This window comes from Sturnus vulgaris, chromosome 1 (genome assembly GCF_052056855.1).
Source record: "Sturnus vulgaris isolate bStuVul1 chromosome 1, bStuVul1.hap1, whole genome shotgun sequence".
Lineage (NCBI taxonomy): Eukaryota > Metazoa > Chordata > Aves > Passeriformes > Sturnidae > Sturnus > Sturnus vulgaris.
In genome coordinates this window covers 30753454-30776579 of record NC_142243.1, presented here as the reverse complement: position 1 = coordinate 30776579, position 23126 = coordinate 30753454, and the positions used below count along the sequence as shown (strand labels likewise).

At 37.3% G+C, this 23126-nt stretch overlaps 1 protein-coding gene across 4 annotated transcripts in view; it reads right to left on the bottom strand.

Annotated features, from left to right (window-relative positions):
* Positions 1 to 23126, bottom strand: part of ITGB8 (integrin subunit beta 8) — a 72316-nt gene that overhangs the window by 20778 nt on the left and 28412 nt on the right. Inside the window, exons 7-15 of one of the 4 annotated variants that reach the window (XM_088162846.1) lie at positions 21045 to 21140; positions 20861 to 20950; positions 18141 to 18275; positions 14861 to 15266; positions 13555 to 13780; positions 11951 to 12054; positions 10648 to 10811; positions 3259 to 3384; positions 332 to 429 (exon numbers count right to left, since the gene is read on the bottom strand). In XM_088162846.1, the coding sequence (XP_088018972.1) occupies positions 415 to 429; positions 3259 to 3384; positions 10648 to 10811; positions 11951 to 12054; positions 13555 to 13780; positions 14861 to 15266; positions 18141 to 18275; positions 20861 to 20950; positions 21045 to 21140 (1362 nt within the window). In that variant the 3' untranslated portion in view covers positions 332 to 414. Of the gene's footprint in view, positions 1 to 331; positions 430 to 2904; positions 3036 to 3258; positions 3385 to 4902; positions 10555 to 10647; positions 10812 to 11950; positions 12055 to 13554; positions 13781 to 14860; positions 15267 to 18140; positions 18276 to 20860; positions 20951 to 21044; positions 21141 to 23126 lie in introns of those variants that run through there. The other 3 variants (XM_088162845.1, XM_088162843.1, XM_014894373.2) reach the window with 3 other exon arrangements.

Genomic DNA, 23126 nt, shown 5'->3' with positions numbered 1-23126 from the left:
TAACCCTTAGAATTAGTGAAATTTCAGGTATGTTTTACTGCTGACTTCAGGGCAGCTGTGTATAAATTGACTATACATTTTATATCCAATAAAACTTCAATAGCCCAGGTGTTGTAATCGTATAAAAAATTACAATACTGTCCTCTTTGCCAAAGCTTGCTGAAGAATAGCAATTCTCTTATTTCATTAGATCAAAGGACAATTGCAGACTTTGCTGGCAAGCACTTGCATTGACCTAAGGAAGAAGCAGGAACCAAGCACTGACCAAGTAAGGGAGTAAAATTTGGCAAGGTAAAAACATTGAATTCCGTAGGAATTAGGGCACCAAATGTATCAAATCATTTAAATAATTGTTATTAGACTAGGCAATACACTTTCCTTTCGGACATTTCAAGTGATGCTGACAGACGTTTGTTAAATTTTCCTTCCCTGCATAAAAAAAGAGGGAAAAGAAGGGGAAAAAAGTAATTGAGTACAATAACACACTTGACATAAAGACAGCTAATTAGACAAGCAAAGTTCTTAGTTAGTACAGGAAATTACAGTAAATTATGCATTGCAGTATTTTCAGATAGTTGAAATCCACACAATTTTTTTTTTGTGGATAAAAAGGAGACAAATAGAACATGTTATTTACTTGCAGAAATTATTTGTGATCCAAGAGACAATATCAGATAAAAAAAATAAATAAAGTTTATGTTTTGGATTACCAAATAAGTCTTTAAAAGGAAATACTGTGGTTTTTTAAAAGAAGGAATATAACATATAACATTAACTTTCCTAAATTGTTGTGTATCTGATATCAAAAAAGATCTTATGGATTTGATATTTAAAGATGCCCAGCATGTTCACTTCTAACACAGTCTTCAGCTGAACCACAAGAGCCCAGCAATTCACAGAAGTGAAGCTTGCACAAAGTTGTTGAAACCAGAGTTTGTGTGGTTTTGGGTCTGGAAATTAATCTACTTGGTTTTCATTTTAGACAGCATGAAACACTTTCAGTCTGTCACACAAGAATAAGTCTTCCTTCTGAGAATGACACTTTTTGGATTTGCAAAATGATCTGACACATTGTCTTTTCTTTCTTTGGGCCAAATGATTCTTTTTAAGAAAACCAAGGGCACGAGAAAAAAAAAAAACAAACTTCTTCTTTTCAAAGCATGAGATAAAAACTGGCTAAGGAAGCATTCATTTATTATTTTTGACATTGTGATTAGGACCTACTGGTGAACCAAAAATCCCTGGGTAAGGTGCTGTGCCTGTCTCCTATGTTTTAGGTTTAATGTGCTAGGCAGCAGCCAAAAAGGATAAAAGCATAAAGAATAAATAAGGACACAGGGAACACTTCAAGTCACAGTTTCAACATGATAGCAGCCTAGCCATTAACAGAGACAGGAATTTTAAAAGGAAGATACTGCTATGCATAAGAAATTAGGGGAGGAGTCCCATTTTAAGCATATACAAAAAAGATGTGTGAGACTATGACAGGCTGCTTAGCAGAGATGGACTTCTCAATGTTGAGGAAAAGCTAAGTTGGATGGAACACACAGACACACACACACATAAACACACACATATGAAGTTACACAGAAAGAAACATTTACAAATGAAAAAAAATGTCATCAGAATGGGATATTGGAGGAGAAATTTGTCTCTGAGGTTTGTATGTTGCATATACATTGCAGAAGCTCTGATTTAAAGCTTACAGCAGGAGAATTCCTATGCATATCTGAGGGCTGGCTAGTATACCAAGAAATAGCCCTGACTTCTTAACTCTGGAAAGGAGCAGGGGAATTGGACTGCACCTGACCTAGTTCAGAGAGGCTTTGTTTAGCTTTGCACTACAGACTTTAACTTGCTCTTTTCTGCCCAAAACTAATAAAGCTTTCCTCATCAGCTGTTTCCTGATGAAGCCCTCTGATCCTGTGCCTGCAATTTTCAAAGAAGACACAGGTAGAGCTCAATTTAGATATAGAGGGATGAACAAGGAGAAAAGAAGCTGAGAAAGACAGGAAGTATTTACTTTAGCTGTTATGTGGGGCTTTTTTTCCACAGGTGCCCGGGTGCAGCTTTTCAAGTAAAGAAGCCAACCATAAACACTCCTGAAGACATGGACAATTTAGAGAACACCATGTGGTATAAGTCTTTGAAATTCCTGCTTTGTCTAGAACAGAATAAAGTTAAATTGTGCCTAAAATTTTTGGGAAAACTCCATCCACTGTCCTGTCCCCAGTCTCCTCAGTAGGCCACGCATCTTCCAGCTTCAGTGATGCTTTCAGAATGCCTGGGGTAAGGTATGGTCAAAGCCCAAAAAGTCAGAAGGGGGTTTGTGAGAAAGGCTTCTCCTGTGAGCAGTTTTGAGAGTGAACACCACTCAGAAACAGGTCCTGAGCTTTCCAGATTGCTCAGGCATAAACAAGAGGCTTGGGATGAGGCTTAGAGCCCCAAAAGGGGGACTTGGCAAGCTGCAGAGCTGAAAGAAATATATCACATGTACTGACTTCAATAAGCATATGTGACATAACTTGGCATTATTATGCTTTTGTGGTTAATAATTTACTTTTATCTGCTTGCATACACATCATCTTTATTAAACAGTGACTGTCCTTCATGAATCATGCAGTTCAAGGCCAAGAAAATAATCAGAGACCATGCTATGCTCTGTGCTGAGGAGATAGAATGGTTTGCAAAAAATAAGGAAAATTCTGTTTTCTGCCACCCACCAGTTTCCCTGAAATGAGGAACCAGATGGTAATGCTGGGACCTCTTGAGTATTAATAAATCAGACTGGCAGCCTACACCTACTTTATATGAACTCTGTACTGTCCAACCCAACTTGGACAACTCCAAGACTCCCAAGCAGAAGATGAGCAGCCAGAAGAATTCACAGCACCTGTGTTCTAACCACAGCTTCAGACCATTTGAGTTTCTGTAAAACTAGATTTTAATTTACTTTATACAATACATGAAACTGATTGGTTTTCAACCCAGGGTAGTAGGAATGCATTTCCAAGGTTCTTGTCTTTGTTGCAGACCTGAAAGTAAAAGAAACCACTCACTTGTCTGATTAACTCCTTCCTAGTCAAAGTTTTCATTCTTAATTCTAATCATCATCTTTTGGTTGTCATCAGGCATATTCAGATACTCACTCAAACCAACTCTCCCTAATGCCATTCTCTCTGAATATTGGATCAAATTCTGCAGCTACCACAAAAGGAATCATGCAGGCAGATAAATTCTGTAATAGCATACACCTACATGACTGGTGTCAAAAAAGTGGCTGAAATCAGGATCTCTTTCCTCCTCTGGCTTTAGAGGCTGCAATTTAGGTTTCTTTTCTCTTTGGAGAGTCTTGGCAGCAAGCCTTTTCCTCGGCAATGGCATCTGCAATAAAATAGCACTTGTGTTACCTTTAGAGACACATTTTGGTCTTGTTTTACCCTTGCTGACAGTTGTGTACATATGGGTAAAAACTGACTAAATACAATGCCAGCATCAAAATCCCTGTCCTTACCTGGATATTTAAAATTATATAGGCGTGAATTAGTTACTGGATTACAGAACATAGGAAAGAAGAGAGAGAGAAAGATTTCATACAGAGCACTTACCATCATTTCACAACATACAGGATATGCAACACCGCTTGGTGCCAGGATCACTGACTATGGGAGACTTAAGTGTTAAGAAAACCTCAGCTTCACAAGTTCTGCCAAATGGCAAAGTGGAGGCCTGTAGCTTTGGCTCAAGTTATATGCATGAATTCTACATTTAAAACTCAGATTTAGGCTTATGTTTACTCTGAGTAATGATAACATTAATGTTTTCTCAATAAAGAGATTTCAAGGAAAATGTGTATTTCTGTTTACAGGACTTGTTTCTGCTTGCTCTGGTGTCAGTGAAGGTTGATTACGGCATCTGTGAAAGGAAATTTCTCAGACATAGTCTCACCAAGCATATGTTAAGATGACGTTCCTTGCTTTGATAAAAGAAGCAAAAAAGATTTACAGATTTTCCCTGTGATATTTAATTATTTTTTTTCCTTCCAGTTTTGACCTTTTCTTAGTGTTTCTCTTTTATTGTTAAGTCCTGGACACTATGATTGCAAACACATCAGTTGCCACTTGATTCTAGCTCTCTCACTCCTAAAGCAAAACCTGGATCATGTTAGCAGCATGGATGGGTAGCTTTACCAGTGATGTCTGGCAGGTGTCTTATTGCTACAGATATCTCTTACTGAGGCATCACAGCAAAATTTTAATGTCCTTATATAGGGCATCTCTAGCGTCCTTTTCAAGAGCAACTTTGTGCCATTGTGCCAAGCAAATGCTATGACTGATCCTGCACGAGGACAGAGTGTGTCACCTTCCCCACCAGTGACATGTTTTCACCAGGACTCATGAAGTGACCCAAAACTGTGCAGTGAGTGGCATAGGATGAGGCATCTGCAGAGATTTACCCTTTCCCAGAAATCCAGCTCCTCGACCACCCAAAAGAGCAAGGGAGAAGAGAGGCTATCACAGCCATTTATCAATCTAGAGACTGTATTTACATAGGAAGTATCTTCTTGTCTTCTACAAAGTACCAGCACCTTCTGCTACATTCAGGTTTCAGATGTGTTGGGCAAGGTAAACCAGCTGCACCTCCAAACTGATAAATAGAGTTTTGTTCCTTCCCATCTTCTCAAAGTTCATCCCAAATGCACATCTATCCATTTGACTACATCTGATAAACAAAGTATTCTTTGTATTTTATCTCTCTAGACACAGTATTGTTCAATTTTAAAATAACCACAATCATATTCTTCCCTTTGCAGATATCAGTGCACTTCAATAAATGTGCTTTACTGAGGTGAACGTCTTCCTTGTTACAGACATATTTAATATTAAAAATATGAAAAATCCATATGGATTAAATATTGATTTTATTTTTTAGAGAGCAAGTACAATGATGTTGCATTAAAATAATGCTATGTCATAGTTGTTACAGCTCTGATAGAAAAATAAACATCTCAATATGCTACAGTGTAACTCATTAATAAATATCACAATAGAAGTTAGTAGTCAACTGAAATTAATAACACAGCTATAAAAGTATACTATTTTAAATAATAAAATATTCAGTATATTTCCAGAAGAGCAAAAGTAGTGATTTAAAAAGTATTTAAAATGAAAAATGAGCAGTAAGAAGTTATCAAATTTAGAACCGCTTCCCTTACTAACATTCTCTATGCATAAAATCTAGAGACACATTATTTATTTCTCTATATTTCTTTTTTACAAAAGGTAGTATATGTTAAATAGAAATTTTAAAACTGTAGTATTATTAATAGCTGTCACACAATCTCTAAGTAGGACACTTTAAAGTAGCATGATTTTTGAAGCAGTAGTAGGTAAGAGTGAAGATGTCAGCACAGTGAATTCATCCAACACTAATGCCTCTGCAAAAGACTCTTTCATTTTTCAACAACTCCCTTCAAAATATATAGCTGGAACAGCCCAAATACAATATAGGTATCAGGATGAAATGTTAGAATTTGTACAGAAGTCATTATTTTAACAAATGCCACATTTTTTTTTAATAAGTACCTTTCTTTTTTAAAGCATATTCAGAAAAGGAAACAAAGAGAACACGCAATTCAAAACAGCATTTCTAAATCTTAAGAATCTAGGAATTTTAGTTTTTCTCCCCTGTCCCCATCCCGCCCCCTCTCCAGACAGGCCAACCATTCTGAGCCGACTTGCTCTCACTGAAACCTCACTGATTTGGCTTGCTATAAAGATGCATTCCCGCTTTAACCTTTAACCTTTTTCTCCCCTCTCCATGAATTTCAATTCTCTGTAAGAACTTGTGCATCAGAGCAGCCTCAAGATCAGAATTAAAAATTAGTGTTTTTCTTAAGTATTGCTTCATTTCTGCTTTCCCCTCTGTTGCAAAATGTAGCCAGGACATTGTCACCAGTGTCACTTGCAGTGGGGACAGAGTAGGAGTCACCCAGCACTGACTCAGCACAGCTGCCGGTGTGAGAAGTGCCCTTTAAAGGTACTGCCTGCATTCCTTAAGGCTGGCTGGTGGAGATCCAGGGGCTGCTGGGAAGTCAATGGGCAGGTACCCAAATGCTCCCCAGGAGCTTTAATGGAGCTCTGCAGCATCCACGTTTACAGGCTGGCCCGTGCTGGGTTGTGTGCAGGCATTTTTGATGAGTAAAGATGTGAAAAGCCTGCAGCATTAGGGTTCAGACTGCACACAGAGCAGTCCCAGTGTGGGGCCAAGTGCCTGTGATGCAAACCTAGGACACCACCACTGCCAAGCCAACCTACTTAGAAGAGGTTTCCTGCCCTGACAAAAGGCAAAGCAAGATCCCAGCACTGTCCCTCTTGAAGTCTCCACACACGTAGCCATGCCCTTGCATGCCTCTGCCCTGGGCATCACCAGACCCTATATGTCTCTTTTAGGATGGAGGGTTGCTTGAAGCTGTTTCAAACATTTACTCCCATGGTTTGCAAAACTTGAACATTAAGCAGGAAATAAATATTATATATGATCAGACTGGGAAAATAATACTTTTCCATTGCAGTTTGAAGAATGCTTTACATAGCAGGTTTTCATGACATCATAGAGAGGAAAAAATAAATCCAGTTGTCAATAATAGCTAAAATGTAAACTATGCCCATACAAACATCCTTCCTTTTTAAGGTTCATTTTTAACGTCCTTGCAAATGTAAGGGAATTTCAGCTGGGCACAATGAAAATTCCTTGCATACCATGTGCACGTTTTCTGGATGAAACAGCTATTTTCCCACACACTTCTGCAGCAATCTTATTAGTGTAGTCATGATGCTTGGAAATAACTATTTCATAGCATTTCTTCATTTTATAGTACTCAAAAAAATCTGAAGTAAAAGACATACTTTTTAATTACATAAACATGCAATTTCGGAAGTGTCAGGCAAATAACAAGACAAAGGTTAAAAAAGGGGACTAGAATTTGAAAACTATACGTATGGATTTTAACAGTAACAAATATTCTGTGAAAAGTCATGCGCAGTCTCCATTTTTGGGACCAAATTTAAAAACAATTCCCCAAACCAATGATGAGATGCAGCAGTATCTGCTCATATATTTTTGGATATAAGCATGCAGTAGAATTATCTGACTTCTTTCTAATTTTTTTGAAGAAGCTCTGTACAAGAAGTGTTATTTGAGAACTTTGGAACATTCTATTCTGAGGTTAGTTATTTTTTCCCTATTTTCATGAGCATCTTTGACGCACAATACATTGAAAATTAATATGAACTAATTTGTCTTTAATATCTCCCATATTAAGCACTATAGGAAGCACAGTCCTTCTGCAATCACTGAAGAAATTCCTTGTGAATTAAAGGCTGCTTTCTCATTTAAGGTCATGTGCTGAGGGAACACAGCTCCCTAAATAGTGAGGCTTTTGTTGAGCTATTCATCTCCTGCAGCAGCTCTTCTGAAAAACATGGTCAAAGGCAGAGGGAAACAAGTACCAAGCAAAGCCAGAGTTTCTCATGGATAGATTCCATCCCTAGAAACAAAGCCTCCTCCCAAGAATCCTGCTCTGTATAAGCTCCCCACGGGCCTTCTAAAAGCCTTGACCTGTCACATTAGCAGCAGCTTATTCTCTTTCACCAGCCTCTTCCACAATACAGCAAAGCCATGAAGGAGATGCAAAAAAGCTTTTTTTTTCTTTTTTTTTTCCTTTTTCTTTTTTTTTTCTTTTTTCCTTTTTCTTTTTTCTTTTTCTTTTTTTTCTTTTTTGATTTTTAAAAATTTTGAAAATTTATATACATTTTTTAATCTCAGGACAGCAAGCAGCTTACAGTGAAATTCGTCCTGTAAGCCTGCTCTATTTGACCAGAGCATTTTAAACATTCAGGCAGGTGTCTGATAAGGAAATACTGACCGTGCCCCTTCACAGGCAGCACTCCAATGCCAAGTGCTACAGAAGAAAAGCAGTAGCAGCATGATGTGATGTGTCTGGAAGATGGGTATTACAGCTCAAGTCTTTCTTCCCCCAAGATCCCAGTTCCATTATCTCCTACCCACAAAACTGAACTCCCTCTAACAGTGAGAAGTAATTTCTAATGAAAAAAGGAGTGCTATCAGTTCAGTAAATGCTTTAGTACATGGTTTAAAGGCGATTATGGGGTGAAAATATATTCTGAGCAATCTTTTTTCTTAAAGGGTTTATCACACTGTTTAAAGAACATAATTAACCTCTTTTTTATATACTTAGATATACTCCAGTAAGCTTTTTTTGAAGTTAAATAGACAACCAGAGATCGTTTCCCACTCACAAATAGCCATGAATTGTGACAAGGGTAACAGCAGGTCAACATTTATCAATTTTTTATCTTTATCCCACCAAAACCAATTGTTTAGAATCTTATTTTACAGCGGAGGAAAACGGTTCTGTAGACTTTTAAAGAAAATGACAGTTTAAGGAGTACTTGATAGACTACAGAATTAATATATAACTAAGGTCCTACAATTAAGCTATCACTAAAGTCAGGGTCAGTGTAAAGAAACACTCTTTTTGTTAAAGGAGACAATTTTACCTGTGTGGTAGAAAACTCAGGACCTACTTTGGAGACTGCTTTAAAAACATTTAACAGTCCAATTTACTGTTTTTTTTAAAAAACAATCTCTAAGCTTTTATGCCGAATGAAAGGCCCATTGTCTGTATATTATTTTTATCATTCCCACTTGATCCATTACCCAAAAAACTTAACACTCATAAAACACTCATCATTTTTCTACATCCTGCCTTCCTTTAAATCCTCATAGTCCTCAGGTTTCAGTGGGAATTTACAGAAGAAATACAGAATAGGAAATACTAGTCATTTCTAAAGACTGCACATAAGGAAGTCCTGGTTTGTTTCTGTAACTCTTATCTATGACAAATAGTGACAATATTTAGTATTAGTAATAAATTTTGTTAAAATGATACACTGTCTTCTGAGATGATTTTTCTTTTTGCCAGCAAGGTTTTAGTGCATTAGAGGTTGATCAGATTTTCATAGGGTTTCAGCAGCATGGAGTTAGTAAATCTGACTGACACTTCCAACAAGCATATAACAATAACATGTCTTCTACCACTCTAGCTGGTTTCAGGGATAAAAAAAAAAGATGCTTCTGCTTGACTTTGTAGCTCACATTCTGCTCTCAGATAAGCTTATATTGGTCCCACCATGTTTGGAAGAGTTTTGCACGTTTCTGAAGGCAGAATCTGATCCATACGCATAAAGTCAATTAATGTGTTCTCTTGAGAAAAAGACTCCTATTTTCCTCACTTTCTTCTAAATTGCAGGTTCTTTCCTCCATCACACACTGGACACATTTCTCAATGCACAGCCACCAAAAAATGTAGTGGTTACAAAAAAACTTAGAAAACCTAATCTCATCAACTATTTTACCTAGAGAAAAAGAGCACATGTAAAATCAGACTTATACCTGACATCCTACGAAAAGATCCAAGTCCTTATTTGGCAAAACACTGACATGTAGCTAGAAAACCAAACACAGCTCTGGTGTAATTTATCTATTTGCAATGGAATTGATGCTGCTGACTCTAAAGATGTAGTCTGCTGGCAGTGATCACCATGATCTGACTAGACTATGCTGTTGGATAGAGGAACTCTTATTTTCTGTAGCCACTCAGTTTCCAAACACCTTAAATTTTGTATAAAATTGGGAGGGTTATATTTAAACAAGTAAAAAAGCTAAAAATTACTCTTTATCAGATATAAATTATCCTTAAATGACATCATCCATACAAAAACCCCTATATATATATAATTTACCTGTGTGTGCAAGCACATGTGTGTGTATACACACACAACATACACCCATACCAGGAACTAAACTCTCATTTAATCCCATCACTTTTATGAGGAAAATATAAGAGGCATATGCAGACAAATCAGTGGATTCTGTCAACTGAGAGAACTATAAAAGTACCATTTACTCTATTTAAGAGCATTTTAATAGTTTCATCTATTGCTATAATATACAGCAATGTTAATACTTCAGTCACAGCTTTTGTCCATTCCCACAGAGCACATCAGTACTAGCTACATGTAGAGTGAGATCAGTGCTTTGTCAGACCGGTTTGTATCTACATTCTAGGCCATAACTAAATAAATTAGAATATACTAAAGTGCTACATCAACACTAATGTTTCTGAACAGTAGTAACGCACATTTCTCTTTCAAAAAAATTTAAAAAAATACAGCAGCTATAGTTCCAAACATAATCACATAATGTGAATATGTTTACATGTCACTTTGTTACAGTATTCAACAAAATGCACAACACAAAACCATATGGCAACAGTCAAGACTCCCACAGAGTACAAAAGGTAATTTTTTAAAAGTTGAGCATGATGGAAATAGACATTTGCAGTCTTCAGAATTCACACTTGAAAGTTTCGTTTAATCGCAACTTGCTGATGTCGATATTTATTTCCTCTGGTTTGTCACGTCTGTATGTTACTGTTCTTGTACAAACTGTAGGCAAAAACATCTTATCCTTGAAGGAGAAGATACAATTTTTATCAGCAGTTAGCTAACTTTTATATGCAAGAAAAAGATTACTGAAGATGATGGCTCTGAAATCAATTACCTTCTTTGTTGTAGATACTCTGTAATCAGATGAAGATTTAATTTTATTGCTACTCCCCTGCAGAATTATCTGCCTGATGATAAGGACAACAAGCAGCCCGATCAGAAAGGTAACTATAAAGATTATGGAAAAGACTCTAAAGTAGTTTCGTCCAGAGAAACAATCTGTAATGAAAGGAAAACACAAGGGTAAAGCCTAACATATGGAACAGGCACATCCCTCTAACACAGGCATATCCACCACTGCTTAGTAATGTTGCATAAATGTAATGCAAGCCTAAAATAAAAATTAAGGGAAAATAAATTAAGGGAAATTAAGAGGCAAAGTTGCCATATGTAAGCTTTTAAAGCTGGGCGTATCGAGAAAGGCAATTCAGATCAAGATCCATTGTAGAAAACAGTGAAACTATTATTCCTTTCACCTACAGAACTAAGAATCAGGATTCATTGTATCGCCCACCATAAATTCTCTGTACAGGAGTGAGTTTATAGCTGAAGTAGAGAAGATGAAATATTAGAGATGCTTGGGGCAGAGAGAATTTAATCTTCACAAGACGACAGTGAAGATCGCTGGTAAAATTTGAAAGAAAATGTATTTGATCGAATCTTTGTCTCACCTCACCTCACTGGACCAGTGAGTTCTCTCCTCACTGGTAGACTAACACAGCAAGCTTCCCTTAACACTAAGTTATGAAAAAAAGTATTCGCAATTAGTTTCCTCATTTATGAACTGCAGTATAAAAAGTATAAAAAGAATTATATAAATGTTAAGTGACAAGAGGTAACCATTTACCTGTATTTTTATTGTTGCATGGAGTGATTAAACTTTATGAGATTTTATTAAAAAAGATTTTATTCTTCCACAGCCCTCATAACTGCAGTTTTTTATTCTTGAAAGGAACATTTAAACATTACTGAACTCGAAGTAAGCATTCTATTTCTTTATTTCTTGTTTCTGGTAATGTCAAATAATATAAGCATATTCAAAGTAATAAAACATACAGATGCCATAACAAATTTTTATAAATATTTCTTTAAGCATTGCTCAGGCAGGATTTATCATTATTAGACGTGACTTCTCGAGGAGCTGGGAAAACTGAACTTAGCAATGCTTATTTCATGTTATTATTTATTTTTCACTTTCCCTAAAGCTATGAATGATTTTTCTCTTTTTCCTGCTTTCTTTCTTTGTTATTGTAATAATGTTATATACTTCTAAAAGACATACTAACAGTGGTAAATTCAATTACTTATCACAATAGATTTTAATCTTTTATTAAAATTACCTAGAAAATGCCACTTACCTGAAGTATTGTCAATATAATGCAGTAGGTAAGCGCATGAGGTTGTGCACTGATCAAGTATTACTTGAGATGCATTGTTAGAATGATAGCACTGAACACAGTTCCTGTAAAATAAAAATTATAATTAAAAACCTATGTCTTTCTCTGCACTCCCCTTTAAGAGATTGTATCAACAGGCTGACGTATTGCTTACACATAATGCTTTCCTGTTGTTAGTAAAAACATTGCAACATTTATTTATCTTTTTCTGAAATGTGATGCCTCTCTCAGTATTTTACCCCTCTGATGCTTCTCAGAACCAACTAGTCAGAAGTTGCAAATTAAAACATGTCTTTGGCTTCAAGCCATCTTCATCCAATCCCTGCTCTGCCTTTTGTGATGCTAAGGTCCAGCTTTCCTCAGCTTTCAGCCTCCAGTTCCTTTCTAGTCTTTCCTTACCTATCAATCTCATTTGGATGCACGCTGGAACTGAAGGTAGGTAGAGGAAACACAGCTTTGTCAATAACTTTTGGGTGCTATGTTAAGACAAAGCCAACTAAGTCTGCGCTGCTGGGCAGTTTTAGAGAGCACTACAAGTGTGAGGCAATGCTCAGTCTTACCGTCTTCACTGTATAGCCCTGAAGGAGACAGATGTCACAAGAGATCAAAAAAAGCCCTAATTGAATTTTTAATGAAGACGTGCCATCTTCTGAATTTATTAAAGGCACACATTTCACAGAGACTTTGAACAAATGTAAGCTAGAAAGGTTAACTGCATTTTATCTAGTGAAATCTTAGCAGCAACCTTTCCAGATGTGGCCAAGCTCGGCTCTCTCGTATTTTCACCAGAGAGCTATAATTGAAATAAATACAAATAAACAATGATTCTGTTTTGAGTACAATGACCTTTCCAATGAAAGGCTGATCTTTTACCCTTTGCACCACAGTGAGATGCAGAACATCACACGTGTGATGAGAGGGTGCAGAGGAGCTGTGCCCAAGGGAAGGGCTTCATTTGCTGTGTATGCTAGGCCCACACAGTGCACCACTGAGAGCCTGGTCTAGCTTCTCTCCTCCTAGACTTGCTCATTTTGACCTCCACACCATCTCCTCCTTTACATAAGTAAGGAAAAATTACATGCTTTAAGACTAGCACGGCAAAAATTGCATTTTAAAACTGAGCAATGAAGAATGTTGCTCTCTGGGTAAGACCATTTGTGCTCTGCTGATCAATGGCAGTGACAATGCACAAGTTCTGTTCTAGTTCCACACCTCTTTCTTTCAGCAGAGAAGTACAAGGAGTGTGCAAAACCAGATGTGGACAATATTATTGGACTTGGTGGCATTCAAAAGTAGGATCTATTTTCCATTTTTGAAAATACAAATGTATGGTTTTATTTCCTACCCAAGAGATCTCATATGAAGAATGGTTAAAATAGATGCTGACATGCAATTCTCTTAATTGCCAGTGTGAATCCAACTACACAGAGAAATATCAAGTATGAATTGTACCAATTTCCTACAATCTAAATAGCTAAGAAAAATAGCACCTAGCCAAGCAGAAATATTTCTTCATGTTCCAACATTAGGGAGTGAAAAAGTCAAGTCTAGCACAAGAAACATACCAGTTTTCTTCACAGGCTTTGTTACAAGTAGGGCAATATTCACAGAAACGGCCAAAGCTTCTTGGATCTGTGCACTCACACTTTCCACATACACATTTTCCTCTTCCACTGCAAATTTGGCCCTTTGAATTCAGGCAGTGCTTTGCTGATTGTGATGAGCACTCGCAACGATCACCTTCCCAGCCAGCAAAGCATTTGCATTTACCACCTTCACATTCACCATTACCTACAACACAGAGAGTCTGGAGTCATATGCTTCCATGAAAACATAGAAAATAAATGCCAGATGTATACATTTGTAGTACTTGTGCTTTACTTTAAACAGAGCAAGTTTAGACCTGGACATTCTAATTAGTTTTTAAGTTAGGAACTTAGACTGAAGTTACTGGCATAATCAATATTGAAGGCTGCTGTTCATTGTAAAGTTGAGAAAAAGCTGCTACTATGATGTCACCCTAAAACCTTTTACTAAAATTTTCTCTTTTGCTTTGGATCAAAACAATGGAGATTAGGAATTACACAATGACCAGGAAAATAGTCTTCAGGCAATATAAACAAACTTCTCTTTAGCAAGAAAACATTCCATTCAAATAAATAGCAAGATTCAGTGGAAGGAGTATAAAGTTTATGTGCACAGGCCAGGTTCTTTCTTTCATTTTCCACTTCCATTTCCATTTCCTTTTTTCCTTTTCCTTTTTTCTTTTCTTTTGCCTCTTCCCTACCATAAAGTGGATTACAAAAAGAACAAAAATTTCTAACAACTCTGTTTCACTTAGAGTCTCCTTTCTGAAGCACAAATTCCCTACAGTGTTCGTGTCTATACCAGTATTTGAAATCAAGTGCCACTGTATCTCTCATAGGACTGATATAGGGTGGTAGAAAATCAGAACCTCACCTGGAAGCTATGATCCCATGCTAATCTCTCAGTATCTCATATTCCCATTAGACTAGAATGTATGAACTAGCTTTCTGGAATAATGTTATTTTTTGTTTGAGAAATCAGTATCATTACTTATAAAGAATTTTGAGATTTAAATACGAAAATATCTAAATTTAGGGGAAAAAAAATCAATGTATCCCCTAGAAAATGGTGGTGAAATTTAGAAGACTGTGTGTATGCCTGTGGTGAAGAGAGCCCAGGAGTGTGAATTCCTAACAGGATGTTCACCACATTTCCCACACTAATTCTGCACACACAATTCTTGTTCTTGACAGCCTTATATCATTGTTTTCAGCTGCATCATGTGCAGTAGCCTCAGAAAACCAAACAAACCAAGAAAATACAGACATAAACGCTGCAACTTACCAGAACATAAGTTTCCCTGGTGATAGGGGCAGGAAAAATCATCCATTTCACAGTACTTGCCATACACCTTGCCTAGCTTGTTTTTGTAGCAGAAACATTTTCCATCTATGCAATTTCCTTGACCACTGCAGATGGGTTGATCCTGGTGCTGCCTGCACTTCTCTGAGGGAAGTGTGTCTCTGTTAGAGCTACAGTTATTGTCACTGCACTGGGACTGTTTGCTGTCAGGAGAAGTTTCATCAGCCCACACTCTTTTATGCCCTGTGCTGTCTTCATACTGGCAGGCACAGCTATGCTGCACATTGACAATGGCAGTTTCATTGAAACCAATAGGCTTAAGTACAGCATATTTTCTTCCTCCAGTTGTATGACATCCTTTCATTGTAACTGATACATTGAAAAGTACCTAAGAAGAAATAAAGACAGATTTAACATTATTATTTTTTTTTTGCTTACATTTGCTTAAAATTTTAAACACATAAATAAAGCAGAATCTTATATTGTATATGAATGTGCACTAGCTGATAACAGCAAAATACACAGTGGTCACTTGTCAAATATGATATATTATAATGATTGTATTCACAAATATAGTTAAAATCCTAACAATAGAGGATTGACAGAAGACTACTTTTCAAGTTAAGAAAGCATAGTTGCAAAAGACAACTTTAATACAAATTAAATGGAAATAGAAATATCACCATCTTCCTGCTATTATTTAATGTGCATATTCTGTTATATCACAAGAATACTCAGGTAAGAATCAGGACTAGATTGAGCAAGACAATATACAAACAGAAAGATACTCTTCATAAAAAGAAATTATGAATGTCCTGCTGCAGAATTGGTCATGCACATAGAAACCACACAGGTTTTTGGATTGCCCTGGCTACTCCTACTAAAACACAGATATGGCTCACATGCTAGCAGTTACTTTTCCCAATTCCATGGGCCCAGTGTCTAGCTCCAGGCCATGTCATGGCCATCACCACCATCCTCCAGGTCCTCATTCCAGCAGTGCCCACTACAGCAGCAGCTCCCATGGCTTTGGTAGTCCTGGCACAGGGCTAAGGATCATTTTGGTGGTTAGGTGATTGCCATAGAGTTTCCATCAATCCCTCCTAAAAGCTTTTGTTAGCTCCTGACATGTGTGACACACTAGATATCAATCTTGTATTTCACAATGGATTTTTGGCTTTTTTTTTTTTTATCAGTACACTTCTGACAGAGTATTCTCTCAAAGGTTTTTAATTTTTTCAGCTTCCTGAAGTAAAACAACTCTTTCTCGTCTCCTCATAAAGAAAATGTAACCAGGAGGAAAAAGTGAGAAAGGAATGCAAGAGAAGCAAGTACCTTTAATCTTTACTACCAAGAAATAAAGATTTCAAAATAAAAAAGGAGAAACCCCGAGAAACTGATTACATATGAGGTTGAAACTACCCGCAAATACTAAAGCCATTCATCTCTCATCACTGTCCCTCCCTCCTGCTGCGCCCCCACACGAGAACAGCCCAGCCCTTGGGGACAATGGTGGCTTTGTGGGGAGTGGGGCTGCGGCTGCCTACACGGACAACAGGAGAAGAATGCTGTGCAGAAACATGCACTTAATGTCATATTGAGGGGGCACACAGCCTTTGTCTCACCCTTTGCTTTTCTTCTTCTCATTTCTCAAATGTGCCACTACACACATAACCCCTCAGTAGCCCACACTCTCCATGCATTGAGATTTCTTCCCTTGGGTTGCAGGGCAAAAGTGTGGCTATAGAGAAATTGATTCATACAGCAGGTGCGTATCACGAGGGGAGGAGGACAGGCTGCAGCTAGGGAATGTGCTTTTTATTCAGCACGGAGCCCTGCCAGAAAACATCATCCTCATGTACAAAACAGCACTGGAAGAATGGCAGGGAAATGGGAGGGAAGGGAAAATCATGTCGTGCATTTGAGTCGTGAAATTTGATTCTGAACACAGCAGCAAATAGATTAAACCTGTGGTGACTAAATAATTACAACACCATGACACTTGCTAATAGCCAAAGTCAGTTTTGCACCCTGAAGAGGCCACAGGATTCTTCCAGAATTTAATCCACTTTGTGTTTTGGTAAGAAAAGGAAGGAAGAAGGATTAGACAATGAAAGGAATGCGAGAATTAAGGAAAAGCATTTTGTCTGTAAACAAATACTGAAAGAAGGATTTACGGTTAAAATAAATTAATCTCTTAAGGATGGCTCATTTTCAACAGCCGTAGAGGTTTAGGACCGCATGTAATCTTTTACAATCAACTGGCTTGGCTTTTTATTAAAAAGAAACAGATATAAATATTTTTCTTTTCATTAAACAGAACAAATTCCAGTCCTGTTTCTTATGACATGCCCAGGGAGCAACAGTGGAGAAAAGATGTGTTAAGAATAAAAACAGAAAATCTCCCATAACTGTAGAAACTACAATCAGCAGCATGCAGACAAAATTCAGAAGAGCATAAGACACATTCAAATTTACATTACAATTCACACATTTAATTTGTTTTGCTATTTCTACACAGAGACACAAGTTATTTCTCACACTAGCTGAGACATATGTACATGTCAAGCAGGAAAGAACTCCCTGACCCTGCACTCTAGAAACACAGACCTCTTCCTGGCAAGCAAAAATAATTACTCCAGTAGTCCAAGCAATTAAATAAATATATCAAGGAACAGAGAAGTTTTTCTGGGAAGAAAACCATGTTCTTTACATCAATCAGACATCTTCCCCTGCATTTTCATGGTGCATGATGCTCTGTTTCATTCAGTAGGTGGAAACAATTTAAATGGGAATAAATTATTTTATTAATTTGATTTATAAAATAAACTAATTATCCACAACCCTGTTTGTGCAGGAAGACTACTAAAGCAAGAAGAGAGAAAGGTGACATCTAGTACAGATCCAAGGAACACAAATTCCAGTGATTTTTTTCCACTGGGTGATTATCTTTCAACCTCTTTACGTACAGATTTCATCACAATGGATGTGGTGGTTGTGCCCAGTGGAGGACAAAGAAGGAAAGTTTTAATGGACGTTAGCTTTCAGGAAAAGCTTTGAGCCTTAGTTCCATGGGATTAGTGAGAATTAAAATAAGATTCAGGAAAAATAAACCCAGAGAATAATAGAGAGCCTGTGATCATTAATCACATAAATCCATTTTCAGTTTAAGTAAATCCCTAGAAGATTTCACACCATTGAAACCCAACCAAACAGAAAAATAAGTATTCCAGTTCCTTGAGAATGAGACCTATCAACATACTTCTTTATTATATCCCACATTTTTACATCCTTCCATGCCAGTTTTTTTGCTTCCATCAGGACAGATTGCAGTGATATTGAAATGAAGACCTTGGATCTGGTTATCCACTTGAATTTTCACTTCAGAGATTAGTTTCTGTAACAGAAAACAAGTTTTAATTGCATTTCATCTCAAAATATAATGTACATTAGTGACTAACACCAAGTATGGCTCCTACGTCTGACTAAGAACGAAGAAAGCTTTTCTGTGTGAATAAAGGAATGAATTAAAGCATTGTTTCCCATGTAGAGACCCAATTACATTCCAAATATACACAACCAGTGAACTGGTAATTCTGATAAAGAGGATTAGGTTTTCCAGATAAAAATGTTTTCAGCTTTGCTAACATGGTTTTGAGACTGGATTTTTCACAATTTGAAAATCTATTCTAACAACCATGTGCAACAAAAACTGCTCATTGTTTGAGTCTATGCTGCTTTTTTAGCCACACACCTAAAATACAACAGTAAACATACATACAACCACTGTTATCCAGCAGAAAAGTTTCCTAAATGACTTGACGCTTTAAAAACTTCTGATATTTTACATCTGTCTTAGAAAAGTCTTCTCTGAACAAACCCTAGGGTGACCTAAAGGCTATTGGGATTATTCTTACTGATTTTTCTGGGTCAGCTAAGACTATATAAGCCAACAATTGGCTGATCCCATTAGGGCATTTTTCAATAAAAAATAATGAAAAAGCAACTACTTTGTAACTTGTATTTACTACATAACCAAAAATCCTTCAAGGAAGAAATACTGCTCTTTGACCACTACAAAATTTATTAGAGATCTGTACAAACTTATGAGATGAAAATTCTAGAGAGGGATTTTTAAAGTTCCTGTCATATTACTATTAAAAACTAGTTTAGTGGGCTATTTTTACTGCTACAAATGGATATGCAATTATATGAATCTTAACACATGTTTATCTTAGTAACGTTTTGAAAATTAGTGACTCATCTTTGGTTTTTAGCCAGGGATTTTCAGCCAGGGTTTTCCATAGCTAAGCCTAAGGTTTCCCTGCCTGGAACAAGAGTGCAAGAGGCCCACTGTCATTGAATATAAACACTAAATTTCTTTTCTTATCTAAGTCATTTTTTCTCTAGAATGCAACACATTCAAGACCTGTTCACCATGTGTTTATATATTAAAAAGCCCCTAAAATTATGATAAAAAATTTCAAATAGTAAAATCCAATGAAGGATGGGAAGAAAGACAGTATCTGAAAAATGAAAATAAAGCAAAAGCAAACTAGGGGTGGCTGGACCAGGAAAGTCCCACTGAATCTTGTATTGAACTAAATAATTGTTTCATAAAATTTCATTTCCTCCCGTTGAATGTTTGCACTGCACTGGGTAAGAACTGTATTTCAATTTAGGATGGACAGTATAAAGCTGTCATACAAAAGGACTACAATTTTCAAAATTTTATGCCAGCAACTTCCTGCAAGCCTCCCACATTCAAAATGAGATCTCTTGACTTAATAAGAGAAAGTAAAATACCAGTGAGAACTTCTCTGCAATTTGACTACCCCTAAACTCCTCTGCTTTTGAATGTGTTTGCCTTTTTCCCAGTGTCTCCAATGTGACAGTGAGAAAAATGTGTGCAAAAGCACTCCATGGACTAGGAACAGGCATGGGGGCTGGCTCTTCATTATAGCAAATTTCTGTAAGCAAATTGCTCGATTCTGTGGTTAAGCAAGTAAAATGCATCATTTCAGCCTCCCAAATCCAACTAATTAAAAAAAAAAAAGTGATACCTTGCATCTACTTCTGTAGCTGAGTTTTCAGCTTTCTGAAATCGAATGTTTGGGTGTAACTGCACAACTTAACAGCATTCGACCATGCAACCCATCACATTCATTTAGATGCTGCTCTATGGGCTCCCTGTGCTCTAGTACCTCAAATGTTTATTTCTTGGCTTCATTTTCAAAACTGTTTATACCCTCTTTCCTTCACTAAAAACATGCCTGTTTCACTTTCAAACTGCCAGTCTGTGTCAATCATATGTGGAAAATGACTTTATGCTATTTCCCATACTATTACTTTCTCTTTCCCAAACTATTATGTTCAATTGATGACTCCAAGCAAGAGTTCACAAAGCCATTTCCATTGTTCTCTCCCAAATCCCTATCAAAACTCTTCTTCATTTCCATGCCTCAAACCCCCAAGTCATTACACTGCTTTTTACAGTACAGATATTGCTTTTCACAATATCTACCATTCTCAAACTACCTCCTTGTAAATTCTCATCTCTTGTTTGTTTGCTAAAAATGATGCTGCAAAAATCTCCAGATACTGCATTAGGGTTTAGCTCTGAATTTATATGGTGCCTAGACAGTGGTGTAACTTAGTCTGTAACTAAAGATCTGAGGTGCCAAAATTCAAATAAATAAACCATGTTTTGAAGCGACATAGCAATAGGTGCAGAGAATCAAACAGAATATTTAGACATAACCTTAGAAATTTAAAAACAGTAGCTCTTCACTTTGAGACTCTGACAGCCTGTGACTTTGAGAGCTATCATAAGATAGTATCACCTGGATATTAGGAAAAGTAGGGAATGTACCCTTCCATCCTTTGGAAGGATACATTTCCACCCCTGGAAATTCCAACTTCAGGCTATGAAAGATGAAAAATTTACAAATATTACATACAAGAGTGTCACTCTCATCATACCTGATAGGCTTCTACCACCAAATCATTGAGATTTGCTGCTTGGGATTCTATTTGTCTTGCAACAGTACCAGGCAGGAGAGGTAACAGATCCTATGAGAAAGACAATAATTTATGCACAGTTTTAATTTTAAGTATAAATATTGTGCCTTCAAAATCGTAAAAATAAATCAGGTTTCTAACCTACTTTATACCAATGAAACTGGCTTCCTTGAACAGCAAAAATAACATTGATGTTATTGTCAATCAATTTTTCAGACAGCTGCCCAAGAGATGGATGCTCCTGCAAAATACAACAGGAAAGAAAAAATTGCAGATTAGTAGGGAAAAATCTTGTATTTCATATGTGACACATTATAGATTTCTAAAACCAATCCAATCTTAACTCCTAAATGTATAGGGAATGCTAGACTGACATCAAAACCAGGATGGAGCCATCTGAATAAACAATAAAAAAAAAAATCATCAGGGCATCAGCCAGGCTTATCTGTTGCCAACTAGGCAGATCTGCTGCACAGTGGGAGGACTAACTCTACAGCACTATTTTGTTGGTTTGAGTCTGATGTGTAAGAAATATGGATATGGTCCATGGTCCATCTAGAACAGGGTTCTTGTGCAAAAGTCAGGGAGCAAGTACAACATAAAGCACTGAGATGAGGTGTGCTTTTAGGAACAGCAAGGAGGGTAATTAAAAATGTTTGATTCTCAGATGTGTATTTTGGCATCAAATGCAGCCACTGGATCAGGCTCAGGCGTTGTCAGTATTCTATGCTTATCTCACTTATGACTGACTGACAGCTTTCTCCTCTGCATGTACAAGACCTACCTAAGGACTGATGACTCCAGTGCTCACCATGACAACCTGCAACATTTTCTTAACCATATTTGTGCTTGAAGAAGATGGCATGAGTTTCACAGCTCTCCTCAGTAATGCATTGTTCTATTTGGTGGAGTACCTATGACAGCAGGTCCTGTGCCAATGACCTGCTCTCTACACTTCTCATTGAGAGATCTGGCATGGTTTTGAGAACAAGAGCTGTGTTGCTATCTCTTCATCCAAGATCTGGTGAAGTTCAAGGGTGTCTGTGGGGTACCAATAGGCTTTGTACACCTGGGTTATATGAGATCCCTTCAGCTCCAGTATTGTAAACCAAACTATATCTGAAAATCACCACTTACTAACCAGCCTTAAGTGAATAGTTCTCAAGAAGTAAATTCAATACTTGAAATTCATTACTAAAAAGAAAGAAAGTGACTGGGGCCTTGACCTGTGATTCCACTTACAGAGATTTCATCTGGACACCTCCACTTAGGTCAGGTACTTCAACCTTTATCCCCCATATGCTTTTGCTATCTTTCTTTTCCTGGTATTTTTCACCATCTACCCCATATTATCTCTCTCTTGCACAAACACAGTCTGTTACCCTGAACAATTCCTTTCTCCTCACATTGTCCCTTGTTACTTGAGACACCCTGCAAGTCAAGAGCTCTGCTAGCAATAATCTGAATAGCAAGACAACTGAGACAAAGTTATGCAAGGAAGCAAAATCCATTTTCCATCATATTGCACCACTATAAAGAGCCTTGTACAGAGAGAACAAGAGGGTTTCTTGGTGCAGTTTGATATTAGCCAGGGTACGTGCCTCTCTCAACGTTGCAACACTTTGGTAAAGATTATATTCCTTAAGATAACTGATGAAAGATAACACAGTATTAAACAGGCCTTCTTACAGCTCCAGCTGGAGACAGTAGCCTGTAACACAGTGCTAAGCCCTCCTTCCTTCTCCATGGCACAGAGCACAGACCTCCATTCTGCTGCACAAACCCTACACAGACACACCAAGGGGTCCCAGGACACAAGTGAAGCCAGATGTTCTGAAAACACCTCCTGCACCATAAATGTGGGAATGACAGGGGCAGTATCAAGGGATCATGAGATGGGGGTAAAGTAAGTCAGTATTCCTGCTTAGCACATGGTACTAGAGCTGTCTGAATTCCAGCAGAGTGGCTCCTCAACAACTCTGCAACTACTAGCTGAACTCTGGAATCAGGAGTATCAGAAATACCTTTCCAAGCCTTCATAAAACAAAAACTTATTCAGATAAAGTGTACTGAAGTCAAGAGATGGCACCCACAGACATGCAAGGTGTAAAGCAACAGGATCCCCAGACTACCTCTGCTCACAAGGAAGGCTGAACTTCCATGCACTTGTCATCAGTAAGTGTCTAGAGTGTCCAGCTTCTTGTGTCTTTTTATTAGAACTGAGTTA